The sequence below is a fragment of the Carex rostrata genome, chromosome 22 (assembly GCF_964058835.1).
Source record: "Carex rostrata chromosome 22, lpCarRost1.2, whole genome shotgun sequence".
Classification (NCBI taxonomy): domain Eukaryota; kingdom Viridiplantae; phylum Streptophyta; class Magnoliopsida; order Poales; family Cyperaceae; genus Carex; species Carex rostrata.
Window position 1 is genome coordinate 4,804,952 of NC_135939.1, and position 23,097 is coordinate 4,828,048.

Genomic DNA, 23,097 nt, shown 5'->3' on the forward strand with positions numbered 1-23,097 from the left:
AAATCTCAAAACTACCCCCCCTGTCGATCCTCATAGCTAGGGGTGTTAATTGGGTCTGGTTTAGTCAGTTTTGAACCGAACCAAATTAGTTTAGACAGGATTTCTTCAATTTTGACGAATTTAAAAGAAAACTAGCTAGGCAATAATTAATAGTAGGGGTGGCAACGAATCAAACTGAATCGAACTTATTCAAGTTTGAGTTTAAGTTTGAATAAGATTTGAATTGAATTGGATTTGATTGGTTTCGAATCGAACTAATTTCAAATCGAATTAATTACGAACTACACATTTTTTTGAATAGAAGTCAATTGAATTACGAGCGACAACCCTTTTTGTTTTCCCTAATTAATAGTACATTATATATTTAATTGAATATAAATTGGCTATAAATCCGTTAATTTACACTATATTTATTTTTAATATTTTAATCAATTCACTTAATCCTAAAAATTCATTTTGGTTTTAATACAGTAGCCCAAAATATAGGCCGTTCTAAATGGAGCCGAACCCATTTTTCATTTCAAATGCTTAACGTTTTACGCATAAGTCCTTCACATTGGGAGATATTACTAAGGTGTACATTTTAACAAATTCACCCCTTAATTTATAATATTAACACCATCGCAGAAATTTGCATATCATATCCTCAATCTTAAGGAAATTACAAAAAAAAAAGGTCCCTGTTAGTTCAAACCGTACCAGAAAACTGATACCGAACTGGTACCCATTACTAGTCACCACAATAGAAAGAAGATTTAGAGGGATGTCAAGTATATTTGAGGTTTGAACCGGATATCACAATCTATACGTTCCCAAGTCATTTACTACCGAAACCCCTTATTCTAAGCAAGTAAAGAGATAAAATAATAACAATCACCACCAAAGATTTAAGCAAGCAAATTCATGATGATCTCACCAACAAGAAATAGATACGAGACAAACAAGTTTGGTTCAACATTTCGATTCACAAAGTAACAAAGCCAACAAGAATTCACAATGCACAAGTCGAATCAGCCACACGGCTTGGCTAAAATTCAGAATATTAGGTAAGAAAGGACAAGGACCCATGGAGCGCTAACTAGTAAAGGGACCGGAACAGCCTATTCTTGCAAAGAGGGCATTCTGCATTCACAAGAAATTGATTTACCCGAAATTGCTTTTCGATCACGGCTAGGGATGAAGCATGGTCGGTATGAAGGTTGCGACTCTCTCCACGACCTTGCGTTTAGGCTCTTCTCATAGTCTCCGAACATCACCAAGCCAAGAACGCACGACTTCGTCACCGAAATCACAAGGACTACTCTAACGGGTTGGATTAAAAAAATCAAAGTCACAAGAAAGAGAGGGACGGAGAAGTGAAGAGAGAGATGTTTTTCTCAACGCATGAGCGAAACTAAAGGAAGCAACAACCAAAGGAAATGAAGGAGAGGGACTTATGTAACCACAAATAGGCATGAGAGAAAGGGGTTTAGTCACCCTCAGAGAGTAGTTAGCCTACCCACGCGGGTCAGCCGCGATTTTCGTCGCCCAGGGCAGTGAAGTCAAGGGAGGGGGCGTGGGTTTACTGACAGCCGACGAGACGGGCTCGTACGGCGTAGAGGCGAGAGCGGGGAAATCAAATCCCGTCGTTTCTTTCTTCTGGCAGGAAGGAAAAGAGAGAGAGGGAAGGCGGAGTGGGCCCCGTGCTCAGTGGCAGAGATGGAGAGAAAGAGAGAGACCTCTCTTGCGTGAAAGGGAGAAGGAGAAAGGAGGGGTGTGGGGTCCGATGTCAGTGGAAGAAGAAGAGTAAAGAGGGAAATGGAGAGGTTTATACTGCCGGACCTAGGGGTGAGTAAATCGCTCATAACTCGTGAGCCGCTCATAACTCACTCATTAAAAGCTCGTCTAAACTCGCTCATTTATCCGCTCATTTAAACTCGCTCATTAACAACTCGCTCGTTTACTTAATGAGCGAGCATGAGCATGACCCAACTCGCTCATAACTCGCTCATTAAGCATTTGCCACATCTAATCCTTGCCACATTTAATCCTATGTAATTCTGTGTAACATCAACCTTGCCTCATTAAGATTGATAGATACTAAGCATAGTTTCATATTTGATCCTGTGTAATATAGTGAGCACAATGTAACATTTAATCGTGTGTAATATACTAATATTCATAGTTTTATATTCATTTTTTTTTGTAAATCGACAGAACCAAAACCTCCGCCTAAATCCCAAAACAAGTAATAGTCATAACAACTCTCTCATTTAAATGAATTATGACAATTTGTTGGATTTTGTTATGATGACTTTTAACAAATTTTGTTATGCGTGGGCACACTATATAATTTTGTTATGAGTCATAACTCGTGAGCCACTCATAACTCGCTCATTAAAAGCTCGCTCATTTACAACTCGCTCATTTATCCGCTCATTTAAACTCGCTCATTAACAACTCGCTCATTTACTTAATGAGTGAGCATGAGCATACCCTAACTCGCTCATGCTCGCTCATTAATCACCCCTAGCCGGACCCGAACCCAATTTCAAATTGGGTTAATTCCCAATTTTTCCAATTACTTCAAATCAAGGGTTGTGATGTCTTCAAGATTCGTGTTAGATCTTAAATCCAAGGGTTCAGAAAATTCAGAATTCCAATATAACTCATTTAGTTTGTTTTAAGAATCCGTTTCTTTTATAAAATCAATCGAGAGTTCGCAAAACATTATAATGTCGTACTAATATTTCATATGTTTATTTCTCAAGTTAGGATTCGGATAATTCGTTCTCAATTTATATAATTATATATATTTGATTAAATCTCAAAAAAATTCTTAAATACACTAGTTTTATAAATTCTATATTTTTATTTGTACGAATAATATTATTCGTATAATTATACTCTTAATTGAAATTCAATTATTTATTTATTCACACAAATCTAATTAATTCAATTTCATCTTCTTTCTAAAATGCGAAGGAACTTGTAACAAATTTTTCTAAGTTACGAATTTACCGAATAGTTATAATTTTATTCATGGTGCTACATTTTATTTTATTTTTAAATCTCTAAATTTTAATATACATAATTTCATAACTCAAATTTATATTTCGAAATTTTTAGTTTCGTTTTAATCAATCAGATAAAATATGAATCATCGTTAATTTAATTAAAAATTTTATTTAAGCGAAATGATCAATTTAACAATTTAATCATGTTTTAAAATTTCGGAATAAAACATATGCATCTCCTGTCTGTCCGATTAAAAAGTTTGTTTATGTAAGATAAGAAGAAGTTTTTGGCAAGAAATTAAAAAAAAAATGATTTTGGGGTACCAAAAGGAAGTACTAGAAAAAAAATGCTATTAAAAAGGATATATAAGAAGCAACGAGATGAAATAATTTTTTCGAAGGCACGATGAAAGTATTGTAAAATTTGGCATTAATTATTGGAAGGAGATGAAGAATTAATTAAAGAAGTTACCACACTGTGCATGTAAAAGCCAGTCATCTCTTTCTGGAAATCCATTTTGGAGAAATTAGGAGATGAATTAAAGTCTAAATTTCTCTTCTCTGTTGAATGTAATGTAATTATGCCTTGCACCGTTCCTGGCACCTCTATTTATATAAGAGACTTAATTAATTACAGACTTTTAAATTTGGAAAAAAGACAAAAAAAAAAGGAAGCTCATAAATATGGAAAGCTATCTAATTACACGAGGCATTTTATATAATTAGAAAGAAAAAATAACGGTTGGCATATTCCTATTTATTACAACTGTAGCTATGTAATTATGGTAATAAACGTTGAAACTTATATTAACTATAGAAAGGAGCTCCCTTTATTTTTAAAATTAGCCAATGATAAAAATATCATATGGATTTTAGGCTAATTAATTACCCCTAATAATTAATTCATACTTAATTATATTTCTCAACAAGAAAAATAAACAAGAAGATATGAGCTATACTATTTCTTTTTTGGCACCCAATTTGGGCAAGATTGATGAAGTATGCAATTTTAGAAGTTTTTAGATTATATTATAAGTTTGAAAAGAGAAACATGTAATTTGAAGATTTTAGAACAACAAGCATTAGAGTTTTATGTTTTAAAAGAATAAGTAGAATATTTATAATTTTGAAAATATATCATTCTGATTACCATTATATGAGTGCTTGGTCCTGTTATCCAGTTCTTCTATGTTTATGTTTTTCACCTTGCTAGGAAATGAGTGTAGGAAATACTTTTTTTTTGCTTGTAGAATATATATATAAGTGCGCATTGTACATGTAAAAGTTATAATTGTGTTTTTCGCGAGAAGACAAACTAGTTTTATTTAATACCAATCTAATATGATATTATATTTATTTAATGCTAATATAATATTACATACAATACTTAACATTTAAACTAATATTATATTACATTTAATATTTAAACTATTATTATATTATATTTAATATAAAATATGATCTTATATTTATTTGATATTAATCTAATATTTAAACTAATATTATATTACATTTAATATTTAATTTAATATTATATTATATTTAATCTAACATTTTATTTCATATTAATCTAATTTGATATTATTTTTATTCAATACTAATCTATTATTTAAATTAATATTATATTACATTTAATATTTAATCAAATGTTTTATTTAATACTAATTTAATATTTAAACTAACTCTAATTGAGAGGAATGAAAACTATTTTTTTATTAATATTATTAACCCCACTAACTCTATTCTTGCTAACCCCTCATTTTTATTGGTTAGTAGAATAGAGCTATTCTTGAGCTAATTCAATTTTCTAATTTGTGTTTGGATCACCTAAAGTTAAGAATAGGGGAGCTAATCCAAGATTAACTCTATTCTTGCCCCATCCAAACATAACCTCTAGAGTAGCTAGAATAGTTAGAATAGCTATAATAGCTCTTTTGTCATTTGTTTTATTAGAATAGTCAAATTTTTTTTTTTGTAAGAATAAACTATTCTAATAAAATAAAGGATTTGGATTCTTTATTTTAGCTATTCAACTCCAACCAAACATAGAACAAACTATTATGAATAGCCTTTTCCAAAAATAACTTATGGAACAACGAGATGCCATGATTATATTTTTAGAAAGTACTTGAGGTACAATTTTCCTAATTTAGATGATTATAGACTTATAGTCATACTAAGAATAGCCGCTAATTAACTTTCTATATATAATATAATGATATCGGTTACGTCTCTCTCATATTTCTCATTTCTTTCTCTATCAAGTAATTGCATTTTTTTTTCCGCTTTGAGTACTCTTTCTTCTTTTTATTGCTTCTGTGAGTATTCCCACAATTAAATGGAGAACACAGGCGCAAGTGGTAGCAACAACATCAACAAGGCAAAGAAAACCGGAATGAAAAGAAAGATACCCATTGACTTGATCGAAAATAAAAATGCTCGTGAGGTGCTTAACATATTCATATTCAATATTCTTGATTTCTTTTACGTCTATTTAATTGAAAATGAAGAATCATGTTAGCCTTTTGAAATTATAAAGTTCCTAATATTGTTTCTTTTAAACCAAATATTGTTTGGTCTTGTAGGTTTGTTTTTCTAAAAGGCGCAAGGGCCTATTCAAGAAAGCATTAGAGCTGAGTGTTATGTGTGGAGTCCGGGTGCAAGTACTGGCTTTCTCTCCTTCTGGCAATCCCTATTCATTCATCAGCCCTTCCAGTTCTAGCTCCTCTTCTACCCAGCAGGCAGACCAATTCCTCCTGTCCTCCCAACAGGAAGATGATCTTAGTCGTCAAGCGACCGAGCTTAAAGCCAAACTCGAAACCCTTAAGAGGAAAAATGAAAATCTTAAAGCATGCCTTAAAGGGACAGCGGATTTGGACAAGTCAGATTTGACTCAGTTGTTGGCAATGAAGGAGAACCTGCAGCGTGCGTTAGGGATTTGAGGATGTCAGCATGGATCTTGCTTCTCCTGGTGTTGTACCAGTACCAGATATGGGTTGATGGCTCCTGTATATGGTTATGTCTCCCACTGTGCATTGCTTTTGTGTCTCTGTCGATGACATTTTAGTTTGTTATGCTTGCATTGTTAGTTAAGTTGTGGGTTTTGTCTTATGTAATAAAACTACAATTATTTGTGGTAGACTTATGAATGAAGTAGTGCTTTCTGATATGCAACTCAAATAGGTAGATTTTGCACAGCAATCTTTGAGGAATGTATTGATGTTGATATCATTTACCATCTGATTGAGTTATTAAGCAGGAATAATGCTTACAATTCAAAAAAGGGTATTCTTTACAGAAAGCTTACCAGAATGTGATAACTGCCTGTATACTGAATCCATGTATTCAAAATATTATAAATTTAAATTTAAATTGAAAGTCACTAGTCCAATTTAAGATGCATCCTACTATTATTGGTTTTAATGGAAAATATAATTTTATTTTTCATGAAAAGACACATCTGACAATTCTTCTATTTTGATTTACATCTGTATCATGATCTGTACAATTATGTACCAAACACTGAATCAGACCCATGTTTTGGTAAATCTGAGACCAAACAATATAATTAACATAATAGGAATCTGACAACGGGGAAAGCATTGCTTTCTGGCATGACAATTGGAATGGAGAGCCTCTGTTTATAAGGTCTGCAGGCCGATCAAGACCACCTCAGAACTTGATATCCTTGAAGCAGGCACTACCAAGGCTTGACCAATTAGCTCCTCACCTTAGCACTGCTGATATTGCAACTTTAACAGCACAAGAAGATGTCATGATATGGCGCTCGGACAAATCTGACATTTATTCTTCAAAATATGCATATGAAGCAATGATAGGTGGAGGCAAAGTGCGCTGGGCATTTCAAAAGACATGGAAGTATATGATACCTCCCTCTGTGAATTTTTTTTACTTTTATGGTGCTCAAAGGTAAAGTTCTGACAAGGTACGTGCTACTGAGAACGAAAATTGCATGCGATCAAAGTTGTGTGACATTTAGTTCCGGTCATAGCGAGACTATTTTCCATCTTCTGTTCAAATGCCGCTACGCAGAGGTGGTATGGGAAAATGCAGTAGCTATACTGGGACAAACAATAATGGTACCAGCAACATCAGTGCAGGAAATATGGAAAAAATCGTGGATAAAGGTAAAACAGCGGAGTGCTATGTCATATAAGAAGTGGGGAGTTAGGTTTGTAGCAGTTTGCTGGTTAATATGGAAAGAGAGAAATGCAAGAATCTTCAACACCAATAGGTCAAGAGCAGAAGGGCTAGGGTTTACAGCAGTGCAGATTGCAAATTTGTGAATCAGAGAGGTGTAGAGGAGATTAAAATAGAGCAGTTGGTGATCCTCGAATGATTTCTGGTAGAGGGGATGCAGTAGAGAGGTACTGGTACCACCACTGGTACGGAGAATGCCTACTGGTACAGCACAATGGCATGCCAGTACAGGGCCAGTGACATGGGAGAAGTGCAGCGAGTGCTCCAGAATGTGTGTTGGTATCGAGAGGAGGAGGGCAGAGAGGTACCGGCAGCTGCTGCAATGGGGAATGGGCTGGTACGGTCTATACTGGTACAATGAAGATAGAGGAAAGGATCACTACTCACTAGGAAGTCCTGTAGTTTCCTTTCTGTAATTTTCTTTTTACTTTTGTATTGACAGCCACTGTGTTGATAAGTTGTTACACGGTGATTTGTGGCTTTCGTCACTTATGCAGCATAAGAACTTTTGTTGAGAACTTCGAATATGTTAATGTTTATATATCATTTTTTCTTCCTAATCATATGTTTCTGACTACATTTTAAATATACGAATGGCATGCATACAAGAAATATTTGTGCAAAAGAAAAACAGAAATTACGAAAAAATAAGCTAGAAGAAATAAGCAAAGGTCAAAGGACAACAGCATGTTCCACACTATAATGTCTGAACAAACTAATATAAATAACAGAGACACAGTATGATCAGTTATCGAGAGAGAGAGAGAGAGAGAGGGGCTCTAATCTTAGAATGATAAAAAAGTTATAGAACGTTGTGCGCATGTGGCCCTTGTGTCTGATCAGTTAATGATACAGTATATCGAAATAAGGGTAAAACTGTCATTTTAATATTTTACTTAATATTGAATTTTATTTTAAGAGATTAAATTAGGAAATGGGGAAATTAATAAAATAAGTGAGTTGAGATGGGGAAATAGCTAAGTTTGAAATTTTATAGGGAAATATCTAAATCGAGAAGTAAAGATGGGCATATATATAAAATTCTCTTAAAAAAATGATTTAAAATCATGGGGTGGCTACAAAAGCTGGGCTCTGAATAGAGCCTCCCCTGGTTGCCAACTTCCCAGAAAAGAATCGCTACTACACTGTTCACACTACACTCTTCACACGGTACAATTGATTCCTTCTCCGATATATAGAAGCTTTGGCACTTGAACTAAGAACATTTTGAAGTCTTATGGTACTTGCACAACTTCATTTGGCCATGTCAATGGCTGGAATCCTCTCCTTTTATGAAACAAAGCAAACTTGGTTTTCAAGAATGGAAAAGGTTGTTAGGAAAACAAGTACATTTTTTGTTTCCATTTGGAAAAGCTGGTACCTAGTTGGAAGGGAGGATCCGAGACGAGTGGTGCATGCAATAAAGGTCGGTCTGGCACTTACACTGGTTTCCTTCTTGTATATTTTTGAGCCATTGTTCGACGGGTTCGGTCAAAATGCGATGTGGGCCGTCATGACAGTAGTTGTGGTGCTTGAATTCACCGCCGGTAAATTTCAGCTTAATCTCTTATTTTTCTTTTATAAAAAAAGGAGTCATATTCAGGAACTTCATTTTAGGTTTTGCAGGAAAAAGGAATGAAACATGTCCTGCAAATCTTAAAATAAAGAATGCAACAGTGTCCCTATTTCTCACTCATATGAGTAAAACCAGGGTGTTCTTAAGTTCACCAAGCCCTTTTGTAAATTTGACTCTAAAACCTATTAAATTGGCTTCAAACGACGAATTCGAACCGTTAAAATCAATCGACTCCACAAATATAGTTAAACATGCAAATTGCGGAAAGAAAGGTTATTATAGACCTCTCATTTTTTAAGGGTATTTATGGTATATCATCAGATTTTGCCCCCCCAACCCAAATTACTACTATGCTTTGCTTCTTTTCTCTAATTTTTATTTACACATGCTCTATTTGTAGGAGCCACTCTATGCAAGGGGCTGAATAGAGGATTTGGGACATTATGCGCAGGTTCTCTAGCATTTATTATTGAAGTTGTAGCTGAGAAGCCTGGACAAACATTTCTTGCATTTTTTGTCGGATCATCAGTCTTTATAATAGGTATACAAGATAAGAAAATTGCTTACATTGAGGTTTCACAGAGGCCCAATTTGGTTATATTTGTTCTTCATCAGCCTCATTTAAGGAATACAAATAACCACATGCATAGAACTAACGGTGACTTGTACCTACTATAGTACTATATCCATTGGTGCCCTTGCATTGCAGTAACTAGAAATGAAAGAATATTTGAACAAACTAATTTTTGTGATCTATTTTACAGGATTTGGTGCCACATATTTGAGATTTTTTTCAAAAATAAAAAGGAACTATGATTATGGAGTGGTGGTTTTTCTACTGACATTTAATCTGATAAGCGTCTCCAGCATTCGGGAAGACGATGTTGTGCTGTTGGCACGTGACCGTCTCTTCACCATTGCTATTGGTTGCGGCATTTGCCTCTTCATGAGCCTTGTTTTTTTTCCAAATTGGTCAGGTGAAGATCTTCACAATTATACTGTTAGTAAACTTGAAGGATTAGCTACTTCAATTGAAGGTATTTATCTATCATTTCTAAGAATATTTGTCTAATTATTTTGATTTTATGTTACTAATACTATACGACTATACATGAATTTTGATCCTGAAACAATCAACTAACTAGTGTGCAACTATCATCACTTATAAGACATATTGTAGAGAAAGCTTACGCTAACCCAGCATAGTTCTTCCATAACTGCAAACTAAGATGCATAACAGTATATTCTGTCTAATAACATCTTACGCAATGAATCCAGCATGTGTAAGTCTCTATTTTGACGACCAAGAGAAGGATGGTAACATTGTTGATGTGAAAGCAACCAATGAGATGATATCCAAAGGCTATCAGCTTGTGTTGGATTCAAAATCAAGCGACGAGAACCTTGTAAGTTCTTATTTTAAGTGATTTGATTTTCTCATCAGTATCATTAGTAATGATAATTTAACATTTCCATCCTATTTTTTCTTTGGAACAAATTAGGCAAAGTTTGCGAGCTGGGAGCCGCGACACTCAAGATATCGTAAGTATCCATGGCAACAATACGTCAAGCTTGGTACTGCGCTTAGGCATTTTGGCTATACAGCTGTATCTCTTCATGGATGTTTGGAATCTGAAATACAGGTAAATTAATTGAGAGTTCATATGCTTTCATTTTTTTTTGACATTTATGCCCCCACTTTTTAATTTTCTAATAACAAAAAATTCCAAAATTTATATGTTAAAATAAAACCGTTAAATATGATTCATATTATTTTCTCTACATGCACATAAAATATTATCACTTTTCAATTTTGGTTTTATACAATAAGTTTGTCCAGAATTTATCCACATCAGTGTATTTTTACAAGTCCTTGAAAATCAATGTCCAGAATCAATAAATTGAACCCATTTTTAATTGCATATCTAAACCATAATTTAGATATAATAATCACAGTACTACTAATTAATCTATGAGCTGTGCTGAAGTATATCTAAACTTCTAATTTACAGCATTAGATACATTTTTGCCTTCATAACAACTTTAATTTTCATTGCATGGTTGCAACGATCTCAAATTAATTAAGACCACGCCATCCATCAAAGGGCTGTTCCGAGGCCCTTGCATCGAAGTTGCCACTGAAGTCTGCAAAGTTTTCCTAGACCTGGCCTCTAGTTTACGGGTCCATCGCCGGTGCTCCCATGACTCTGACAACCTCCACCAAGCCCTCCATGACCTCAACTCTGCTATCCACTCACAGCCCCGACTTTTTCTGAATTCCAAAAGCAACCACTCTGCTGACAAACATGCACACATCAACAATTGCAACGAAGTGAGGGATCAGCCGGTGTTGAGGCCAAGTCTGAGCAAAATAGCTATGCTGAGTCTAGAGTTCTCTGAGGCACTTCCTTTTGCAGCATTTGCGGCGCTTTTGGTGGAGATGGCGGCAAGGCTAGAGCTTGTTATAGAGGAGGTGGAGGAGTTGGGAAGACAAGCAAGTTTTAAGGAGTTTGACGAAGACTTGGTTTCCATCGAGGTGCGGCAAAATGAGACAAAGGAGAGTGTAAAAAACAGGGACTTGTATAGTCATCAAGTAACTCCTGCTGTTGAATGAGAAGTCGGGCACTGAGATATGTGTCTGATCATTCCTCTGCTACAATTTTATGTGATACCTTGTTTAGCATGGTTGCACTATGTTATAATGCAAAAGGCCTAGGCCTCTATATTAACTTTCCGAACATTTTATCCTACGGGAAAAAAATTGTCATAGGACCATTGATTAATATATCAAATCTATACTGCTAGTTTTTCTAAATTTTAAATCTAAACTCCTAATTTTTCTAGAGCATCAATTAGCAATTGCAAAACAGTTATCAAATTGAAAATAGCCACTAATTAATTACAAAATAAATGCATTCATAAAAGATTAGTAATTACAAAATTTTACTTTTTAGAGAATAGTAACCACCAATTTTTAACAAGTGTTTTTGAAAGTTTTCAAATTTTGAAAGAGTTCAATATTTTTGAAAATAGAAATAAAATTGCCAATAAAGACTTAGCAATTGCATTTTGAAAGGGTTCAATATTTTCGATTGCCGGAAGGCACATAACTAAAATTAGTTAAATAAAAAAAAACAAAAATTGGAGAGTCCAGACTTAATCAAAGCAAGCATACTCTAAATTTTGTGCTTAATGATCAGGTAGCAAAACCTTTTCAAAACTGAACCACAACAATAAATTAGATTTAAAGCATGAAAATCGACACAAAATTTCATTAGTACCCTGTGCCATTAATGGTTTTCGCCACATATAAAATAGATCAAGCAAATCTATTTCTTCCTCTCAAGAGCAATATATGTTCGAAATTAATAGTTCTCCTGTTTAAAAAAAATTATGAACATATAATGGGTAGACAAATGAAAGCCCCCAATGAAAACACGATAGTAGTTGCAAAATATAATTATAGATCACTGTAAAGTTGTAAACAAATTAGATTAAAAATCTGACAATAAATTTGATATTGAGAACATTTAATTCTTTCACTATCTTGCAGATATTTTATCTACTCTACTAATTTAATGTTCTCAATATATTTCACTTTATATTGATATCCTAAAAAGTTGAGACAAAAATGAACAGTTAGAAAGTTATTGTGTATGCTGAGAGCTGAGGAGGACAAAGCACAGGTACAAGAAAGCTTACCACCCTTCTATAACTATGAGAAAAATAATAACACCCAAAAGTTATTATTATATTTAGAGTGACGCTATGGTAATATCTGTGTTTTAAATAGCATGCTATAGCAACGCAATAGTGGCGTTACATCGTTTTTGGACCTTAAACGCTAAGTTATGGGATAAAAGTGCATTATTTCAGTTACGACCGCTATAGCGGTAATAGCGGTCCGCTATTTGCTCTACGCGCTATAGTGCACGCTATGCTAGATAGGCTTTTATATAAAGGTCCAAACTGAATTTTTTTGAGGATCAATTTTTTCAAGGTTCAGATTGTTTTTGCTTTTAAATAGAAAAGCTAGATAGTTTATGCCATAATGCTTGAGTTTTTTTTAATAGAAAAGATATATAGTTTATACCATGATGCTTAGATTATTTTGAATGGAAAAAAAATAGATAGTTTATGATATTATTAGAGATATTTTGAATAACAATTTGGACTTTGTACTAGTTCAATATGAATATTTTAATTCCTTAATCAATTTTTTGTTAGTTATCGTTCTATGGGACTTTAAAATAATTAGTACAAATATAAAACATATTTTTTTAAACTAAAAATGCTATATAGGATAGTTTTCGCTATAGTTACGCTATCCACGATAGTTTTTTCTAAGCATTTCCGTGATGACGCGATAATTGTTATTTAGAACCTTGGGTAATATACATATTATACAAGGATTCGCACTATTGACTCATATCTTTATTTTTAAAATTCAAACAGTTGATTTGAACCATTTAACATGATCTTTATGTGAAAATGAACCTGAAGACTAAATTTCATATATTTTTTAAAAAATAATTACTATTTTTTAATTAGATAGGTAGAAATCACTTGATTTGAAAATTATGAACTATTAAAAAATAATGACTTTCTACCTATCTAAAAAAATTTATAAAAATCTTCTAAAAAATTTAAAATTTGATTTACATGTACATGTTAATATGAAGATCGTTTGACGGTTCAGAACTTCAGATCAACTTAACTAAAGCTGAAATTTGCATCATGTATCCCTTAACTGTGAAGTGAAACCATTGGATCTAAGTTTGCATCGGTTAGACCTCTCAACACGAGGCAATTTTCATAGAAAATAAAATTCATTTAAAAGTTTTGGATACAAATGAATATTCTTCAAAAATATAAAGGCATGTATCATGACAAACAGTATGATTAGATGCTATGAAATCACCATGTGTGCACGTTTCTATTAATATGTTACACATTACGCACAACAAATGCATTAATTGTTGTCTTTAGAGAGCATTTAGAGCGCTGTTGACGGTCTTATCCAGTCCAGGGACCTAGAAACGGAAACATCGATCGGAAGAAAAATGAAGAATGAAAGAAATATTGGGTGCATGTTTAACTCGTGAATAATACCCTTTAGAAAAGTCAAGTATGCATGCGTTGTCACACTACTAGAATAATCGTTTTTTGCATGCTTAGCACTAGTTTGTTGCATGATAGAGACCACTGTTATTAAAACCGGACCGGACCGGACGGACGGACCGGAAAAAACCGGAACCGGACCTATTTACGGTTTGGTTTGTTTAGATTATCGGATCTGCAACTGAACCACCAAATATCGGTTTAATTGACCGGTCTTTAGTAGAAATTAGTAACTTGTTCTTAAGAAAAACCGGGTTTTAAACGGGCTCAACTTTTGATACACCTTTTTAGCATTAATTAAGAGAGAGACAAAAAATACACAGCTATTGCACTAGACTCTCATCCGTACCGTACACACTTACACCATGTAAAGTTACAAATGTAGGTACTAAGATGGGATTTATTTTATATTATAAAATTTACACAAAAGACCTTAAGGTTTTAGATATATTAAACTACTTAATTATGTATGGTATAAAAAGTAAAACTATATTTTTTTTGTATATATCTGTTTCATTTCAAAATAACATATGTTATTATTCTTTATTTGTTTTGTTGTTATTTTTGTTGAAGCACTATGTCTTTTATTAAAGACATCCTATATTATTATTACAAAATACATTTAGTTATTTTTAATAAAATCACTATATTCATTTTAGTTAGATGTTAAAAATATATATGTGCAAACTTTTATGAATCCTATATAAAAATATTATTATTTTATAACAATTTTTACATTTCATACATATATAATTATTTAAAAAACCAGCAATTGAACCGGTTGATTCATCGGTCTGACCAGTAAACCGTTAAACCGAAAGTTTACCGGGTCGATATCCGGTCCGGTTCTGATAACATTGGTAGAGACGGCTCATGCAAAATAAATGTCGTTTGTTGACTTTTTAAACTTGTTTCATGCGAATCCCCATGTAACAGGTATCGCATGAAATTGTGTGAAGTGCAACCATGCAACTGTGTGATGTTCAGCCATGCAAATAAGTTTTGAAGGTCAAATATTATAATTAATTCGAGGTCCATGCAACAACTCAACTCCATGACTATACAACTACTTAAAAACTTAGTAGATATTATATTTAATTAAAGGTCATGCAACAACTCAACTACCTTCTCATGCAACTACTTAACCACTTAGTAGATATTATATTGTATTAAAGGTCCATGCAACTACTTAACCTCATGATCACGCAACTACTTAATTCCATGTTTATATTATATTTTATTGAAGGTCCATATAAATAGTCCACTATCATTCGCATGTAAATACTCTGGACTGAAAGTTCCAAAAAATTGCATGGGCTTAGCCATGCAATTGTTTATTTACTGGTGATAGATTCATTTATGTTTATTTGATATCTCTTTTTTAATAATTTTTTTTATTATAATTCACAACAACATGAAGTTCAATGATTTTTTTCAAAGAAGGAAAATGATAATACAAATTTATATCAATGACAGCATAATCTATTCATATGTGAGCCCGCAATCAAATCTCTGAAAAATCAGTATTTGCTTATTTTATCTCAAATGTGGAACTAGGCTCATAAATAATTTGATTAAGTCCCAATGCATATGAAAACCATGAGTGTTAGTAAATGAGTAAAATTAGTTACAATTAATAAACATTGATAATAATTAGCAAACAGACTCTTGTGTTTGATCTACAACTTCAAGATAATTTAGGGATAATAATTAAGACTCTGTTGAAGGTAAAATTTATTATTAATTAAGAGGCCATTACCATGCAATTCTAGTCAATGTTAGGTAGATTTGGAGAAACTTCATTTTACAAGGTCCTTCTAAATGATGTTAGGTATTTCTCACATTTTTAAGAAATTTATTCATATGATTTATGTTCAATTTTGCAACAACAATCCAGCAGTTCATGATCTTTCTGACAACATGATTTGTTATTTTCATACCGGACAAACTACTATACCAAATTTTTTGTTCTTTTTATTGTAATGTGTATGAAAACCTGATCTACATGCATGATTTATTGTGGGATTTTTGAAGATACAGAAATCTGACTGGTAGAGTGATTCCTAAAGTGAAAATTGAGGTACCTTGCAGCAAATAACAGAATTTTTTTTTAAAAAAACTGAGATTAAAAAATAGCTAGAAAATAGTAGAAAAATCCTAAAATTACAAAGTTTAAAATCAAAATACTTGGCATGATGTGTTCTATAACACTGCAAACTGGCATGACCTAGTTCTGTCCCTAGCTATTTCAGATTTTCTGATTTGTCTTCAGGGGCATTTTGGAGTATGTTTGTACCAGTCATGCCTCACATCCATTTACTTTGTTTTATTTGCTGGTCACCCATGTCTAATATGTAGTGTTGATATTTGAATACTGTTTGGACATGAGGCATGACTTAGTTCAGACATAAAAGACCTTTCCTAGACCACGCATGCCAAAAATTTTCCTCTGAAAAGAATGAAAAAAAGGTGTTGGTTAGGTAATGATTGATTGCTGATTTCACGAGGAAAATTTGCTGAAGATTAAGCTTTCATTTTTACAGGAGCAACTGCAATAATTAAAGTAAATTAATAAGCAAAAGGAAAAGTGGGTCTTTGAATTGTGGTCGGTTATGTTATCCACGTCTAATTGACCCCTTATGAGAATACCTTTCTCAGAAGTACTAGTGGAGGCCTTCTTTTTCAAGAATTTATTCCAGATCTTTAATCAAGAATGCCTCCATCATCATCACTATCAATTGAAAAAACAGAATGAGCTAACAAATAGTCATTCAATGCACCGACTTATATCTAACGTGATGGAAAAAAACTTGATAAATATGATGAAAAACTTAATTTATGACAAAGAAGATCAGGCACTGCTCCTTGATTGGATGAAGCTACAAACATTATCCGTCGGATCAAACCGCACGATTATCTTCATTTTTAGGGTGCCTCAGTTAAAATTTAGTAATACTTTGTATCACCAAAGTATTGTTACATGCACCAAACACTAATTTATATCACACAAGAGTTATTTTTCCCAATAAATAACTTTGGAGAACCAAACTATGTTTTCACAGTAACAAAGTAACTTAAACACCAATACTTAAAAAGCTGCTGTTGCTCGTGGAAAATATTACCATAAATCATTTGGTAAGTACAACTAAAATCATTATTAGTAGTTTCAAGGGAGAAAATAATATGGTCATTTTCTTTTCTCTTTGTTTTTATCTTTTCCTTTTTTTTTTTTAATCTTTTTGAAGGAGAGGGTTATTTTGCGCACAGAAAATTACTTGTAAGTGGCTTGCAACATTCTCCCTTGTGAGTTTATCCACATTCATGAGCTCAAGTATCCTCTTTGGCACAGCTTCTACATAAAAAAAGGAACCATAACTGGAGTAAATTCTATCCAAAATCAACAACAACAAAAAAAACTGAACCTAAACAAGCTACACAGAAATATTGAAGAACATACTGTTGACTATTTATCAATTTACAGATCAAGTCTTTTAGATTTAACACTCTCAGATACAAGTGTAATTTGATATATTAATAGGATACAACAAATTTACTGATTGGCCTTTTAGATTTAACACTCTCAAATACAAGTGTAGTATGATATATTGTTATAATAATAAAGCTGCCATCAACATCCAGAACCGGTCTTGAAGATTTTGGGGTCTGGGGCGGGAAATTTTTTTGGACATTTTATGTACAATTTTTTATCAAAATAATATGTGGAGAACCCCTATTGTATTTATCTTTAGAAAAAATAATATTAGAATCTATAATTAATAGGACTATTCTCAACAAGCAAATCTCTTATCGACCGAATCAGATCAAAAACTCATATTTTGTTGGCAGAAATTTGTTTTTCACTAAAATGATAAAAAAATTAGGTAAAATTATGTTAACCCGAATAAATAATTAACATGAGACATTATTGCTGAAATTATTATTTTTCTTTTAGTGCTCAATAAGTTAAAATTAATTTCAAACCAATTTTAATAAAAATGACAAACTTCACAGCATGAATTGTCTTCATTTTTTTTTAATAAAAATTAAAGAGACAGTAAGCTTGTCTTCATTTTGTCTGAGTTGGCTAGCAACCTCTTCAAATATAGCGTGGATTGTCTCCATTTCTTATGTATTGATTTCTCTAGTATTGCGATGTAGGTTGCATATTAATAATTTGGGCTCACCTACAACGTCGTTCTTTCTAATGTTTTTCTGCCCCGCACTTGACCGAACAACCCACTAACCCTTCTTCTCCAATCAACATTTTATCCCAGTCAAAATTGCAAATTTCTCCCCCAAATCGGACATGGGTGGTAAGTCGTAACACTTCGCTTCTCCTCAAAAATTACTTCAAATCGTGATCAGAATCATCTCCAAACTGGCTCCAAACATCAAGAATCGGGGAAGAACCGCTTGATTAAGCCAGTTTGAACCGGTTTTTCCTTCTATGGTTTTTAACATATACAATTTGTTTTGAGGCCCCATTGGATTTTGGGGCCCAGGGCCGAGCTTGTCGACATCTCTTATAACTCGGTGCAGCACGACCGAACAAAACACGTTGAGGTGGATAGGCATTTCATCAAAGAAAAATTGGCGGCTAAAATTATAACAACGCCATTTGTACGATCTAGTGAGCAACTGGCAAATGTACTAATAAAACCTGTATCTAGCAAAGCGTTCATCAAATCAATTGAAAGGTTGGGCATGACAGATATCTATGCGCTAAATTGAGGGGAGTATTGAATGGACAAGCTGGCACCAGAATTATTTGCAGTACCAAGTCAAAGAAGGAAGGTTGAAGAATAAAGGAATTGAGCATCCAGGCTTGTCCGATATTGAATAGAATATAGAAAGATGTGTATTGTATGAGCTGTCAAAATTGTAAAGGGAAATTTTGTAATATTTAGATTCTAAATATAGTGGTTACATAAACCATAAAAGAGAGGGAGTAGAGAAATAGAAATTAAGAAAGAAAAAAGAGAGAAATATTACATAGAGGAGTAGAGAAATAGAAATTAAGAAAGAAAAAAGAGAGAAATATTCTCCTCTGTAATGAAATTCTTAATTAAATAAAAATTAGGTGGGAAGGGAGTTTCACGGGAGTGCTCGTGTCTCTGTGATTTGCTTTTCTAACAAATCCTCTCCTTTTATGAAACAAAGCAAACTTGGTTTTCAAGAATGGAAAAGTTTATTTGTAAAACAAAAACATTTTTTGTTTCAATTTGGAAAAGCTGGTACCTAGTTGGAAGGGAGAATCCGAGACGAGTGGTGCATGCAGTAAAGGTCGGTCTGGCACTTACACTGGTTTCATTTTTGTATATTTTTGAGCCATTGTTCGAAGGGTTCGGACAAAATGCGATGTGGGCCGTCATGACAGTAGTTGTGGTGCTTGAATTCACTGCCGGTAAATTTCAGCTTTTTCTTTTATTTTTCTTTTATAAAAAAGGAGTCATATTCTGGAACTTCAATTTAAGTTTTGCAGTAAAAAAGAATGAAACATGCCCTGCAAATCTTAAAAATAAAGAATACAGCAGCGTCCCTATTTCTCGCTCATATGAGTTAAACTAGGGTGTTTAAGTTTACCAAGCCCCAGTTTCTGTGTGAACTTTAATTCTAAAATCTATCGAATTGGTTTTAAATGATCAATTCAAACTGTTGAAATTGATCTACCTTATGAGTGATACGTTTACATGTGAAAAATTTTAATTTTAAAATTAATTTAATATAAAATCAAGCGGTAAAAAAAATTAATGCATTAAAATTAAAAATTTTTTCATGTAGACGCATCACTCATAATGTAGATCGGTTTCAATGATTTGAATTTATCATTTGAAGTCAATCTAATAGATTTTAGAGTTAAATTCACAAAGAGACTTAATGAACTTAAGAATACTATAGTTCTACTCCAACGGGTATTTAATTATTTATGGTATATCATCAGATTTTGCCCCCCACCCCCCAATTACTACTATGATTTGCTTCTTTTCTCTAATTTTTATTTACACATGCTCTATTTGTAGGAGCCACTCTATGCAAGGGACTGAATAGAGGATTTGGGACATTATGCGCAGGTTCTCTAGCATTTATTATTGAAGTTGTAGCTGACAAGCCTGGACAAATATTTCGTGCATTTTTTGTTGGATCATCAGTCTTTATAATAGGTATATAAGATAAGAAAATAGCTTACATCGAGGTTTCACGGAGGCCCAATTTGGTTATATTTGTTCTTCATCAGGTGCCCTTGCATTGCAGTAAGCCAGTAACTAGGAATGAAAGAATATTTGAACAAACTAACTTTTGTGATCTATTTTACAGGATTTATTGCCACATATTTGAGATTTTTTTCAAAAATAAAAAGGAACTATGATTATGGAGTGGTGGTTTTTCTACTGACATTTAATCTGATAAGCGTCTCCAGCATTCGGGAAGACGATGTTGTGCCATTGGCACGTGATCGTCTCTTCACCATTGGTATTGGTTGCGGCATTTGCCTCTTCATGAGCCTTGTTTTTTTTCCAAATTGGTCAGGTGAAGATCTTCACAATTATACTGTTAGCAAACTTGAAGGATTAGCTACTTCAATTGAAGGTATTTATCTATCACTTCTAAGAATATTTGTTTAATTATTTTGATTTTATGTCACGGTACTAATACTATACGACTATACATGAGTGTTGAACCTGAAACAATCAAATAGCTAGTGTGCAACTATCATCACTTATAAGACATATTGTAGAGAAAGCTTACGCTAACCCAGCGTAGTTGTTCCTAGGGTGTTCATTGGTCCGATTTAAGTCGGTTTTGAACTGAACCAGACCAAACGGTTCTGTTTGTTTTTAAAACCGAATTATAATCGAACCAACTGAACTTTTATTTATTATAAATTTGATCCAAACTGTCCTGGTTTAATTTCTTAATACTCTGATTTATTTCTTAATCAATTGCTTTAAATATTTCGTTTTATTTCTTAATACCCCAATTTATTTCTTAATATACTTCAGTTTATTATAAATCAATTGCTTTAAATAAAAAACCTAATTTATTTCGGTTTGAACCGAACAAACCGAAATAAAACTTTGGTTCGGTTCGGTTCAGTTGCAATGCTAAATCGGTTCGGTTTGCTTCTATTTTTAAAACCGAATTATAACTTTGGTTCTTGAACCAAACCGAACCTATGAACACTCCTAGTTGTTCCAAAACTGCACACTAAGATGCATAACAGTATATTCTGTCTAATAACATCTTACGCAATGAATCCAGCATGTATAAGTCTCTATTTTGACGACCAAGAGAAGGATGGTAACATTGTTGATGTGGAAGCAACCAATAAGGAGATGATATCCAAAGGCTATCGGGCTGTGTTGGATTCAAAATCAAGCGATGAGAACCTTGTAAGTTCTTATTTTAAGTGATTTGATTTTCTCATCAGTATACTAGTAATGATAATTTAACATTTCTATCCTATTTTTTCTTTGGAACAAATTAGGCATTGTTTGCGAGCTGGGAGCCACAACACTCAAGACATCGTAAGTATCCATGGCAACAATACGTCAAGCTTGGTACTGTGCTTAGGCATTTTGGCTATACAGCTGTATCTCTTTATGGATGTTTGGAATCTGAAATACAGGTAAATAATTGAGGGTTCATATGCTTTCATTTTTTTTTTTGGCATTTATGTCTCTACTTTTTAATTTTTTAATAACAAAAACTTTCAAAATTTATATTTCATGTGATCCATATTATTTTCTCTGCGTGCACATAAAAAATTATCATTTTTTAATTTTGATTTTATATAATAAGTTCGTCCAGAATTTATCCATATCGGTGTATATTTACAAGCCCTTGAAAATCAACATCCGGAATCAATAAACTGAACCCATTTTTAATTGCATACATAAGTATATCTAAACCATAATTTAGATATAATAATCACAGTTTTACTAATTAATCTATGAGCTCTGCTGACTGCTGAAGTATATCTAAACTTCTAATTTACAGGATTAGATACATCTATCTTTGCCTTCATAACAGCTTTAATTTTCATTGCATGGTTGCAACGATCTCAAATTAAGACCACGCCATCCATCAAAGGGCTGTTCCGAGGCCCTTGCATCGAAGTTGCCAATGAAGTCTCCAAAGTTCTCCTAGACCTGGCCTCCAGTTTACGGGCCCACCGCCGGTGCTCCCATGATGTCCTCTCTGACAACCTCCACCAAGCCCTCCATAACCTCAACTCTGCCATCCGCTCACAGCCCCGACTTTTTCTGAATTCCGAAAGCAACCATGCTACTGCCAAACATGCAACTAGTAATATCAACAATTGCAACGAAGTGAGGGATCAGCCGGTGTTGAGACCATCTCTGAGCAAAATAGCTATGCTGAGTCTGGAGTTCTCTGAGGCACTTCCTTTTGCAGCATTTGCGGCGCTTTTGGTGGAGATGGCGGCAAGGCTAGAGCTTGTTATAGAGGAGGTGGAGGAGTTGGGCCGACAAGCAAGTTTTAAGGAGTTTGACAAAGACTTGGTTTCCATCGAGGTGCGGCAAAATTCGACAAAGGAGAGTGTAAAAAACAGGGACTTGAATAGTCATCAAGTAACTCCTGCTGTTGATTGAGAAGTTGGGCACTGAGATATGTGTCTGATCATTCCTCTGCCACAATTTTATGTGATACCTTGTTTAGCATAGTTGCACTATTTTGTAATGCAGAAGGCCTAGGCCTCTATATTAACTTTTGAACATTTTATCCTACGGGGAAAAAATTGTCATAGGACCATTGATTAATATACCAAAGCTATACTGCTAATTTTTCTAAATTTTAAATCTATACTCCTAATTTTTCCAAATTCGATTGCAGTAAAACAAAAATTGGAGAATCGAGGCTTAATCAAAGCAAGCATGCTCTAAATTTTGTGCTTAATGATCAGGTAGCAAAACCTTTTCAAAACTGAACCACTACAATAAATTAGATTTAAAGGATGAAAATCAATACAAAATTCCATCAGTACCCCTTGCCATTAATGGTTTTCGCCACATATAAAATAGATCAAGCAAACCTATGTTCGCGTTTAATTCACAAATAAAATATTTTTATGAGGTTACCGCACCTAATAACTAATAACGAACATTTGATTAACCGAATAACACACAAATTTTACTAATAAAGCACAAATTTTACGAATTATCC

At 33.4% G+C, this 23,097-nt stretch overlaps 4 protein-coding genes across 4 annotated transcripts; all 4 read left to right on the top strand.

Annotated features, from left to right (window-relative positions):
- The first annotated feature begins 5,334 nt into the window (after positions 1–5,334).
- Positions 5,335–5,973, top strand: LOC144573751 (agamous-like MADS-box protein AGL13). Its single transcript, XM_078323499.1, has 2 exons — positions 5,335–5,442; positions 5,582–5,973. Exons 1-2 carry the CDS (start codon positions 5,335–5,337, stop codon positions 5,936–5,938), a joined length of 465 nt encoding a protein of 154 aa, XP_078179625.1. The 3' UTR covers positions 5,939–5,973.
- On the top strand, positions 5,949–7,303 carry LOC144573752 (uncharacterized). Its single transcript, XM_078323500.1, has 3 exons — positions 5,949–5,978; positions 6,577–6,841; positions 6,927–7,303. The coding sequence occupies exons 1-3, from the start codon at positions 5,949–5,951 to the stop codon at positions 7,301–7,303; spliced, it is 672 nt and encodes a 223-aa protein (XP_078179626.1).
- A 128-nt stretch (positions 7,304–7,431) lies between these two features.
- Positions 7,432–11,568, top strand: LOC144573753 (aluminum-activated malate transporter 12-like). The gene is made up of 7 exons (XM_078323502.1): positions 7,432–7,490; positions 8,592–8,764; positions 9,194–9,334; positions 9,558–9,830; positions 10,072–10,199; positions 10,296–10,436; positions 10,880–11,568. Exons 1-7 carry the CDS (start codon positions 7,432–7,434, stop codon positions 11,405–11,407), a joined length of 1,443 nt encoding a protein of 480 aa, XP_078179628.1. The 3' UTR covers positions 11,408–11,568.
- Positions 11,569–19,092: 7,524 nt separating this feature from the next.
- On the top strand, positions 19,093–22,690 carry LOC144573754 (aluminum-activated malate transporter 12-like). Its single transcript, XM_078323503.1, has 6 exons — positions 19,093–19,318; positions 19,935–20,075; positions 20,230–20,502; positions 21,175–21,305; positions 21,401–21,541; positions 21,987–22,690. Exons 1-6 carry the CDS (start codon positions 19,093–19,095, stop codon positions 22,524–22,526), a joined length of 1,452 nt encoding a protein of 483 aa, XP_078179629.1. The 3' UTR covers positions 22,527–22,690.
- The last annotated feature ends 407 nt before the right edge of the window (positions 22,691–23,097 follow it).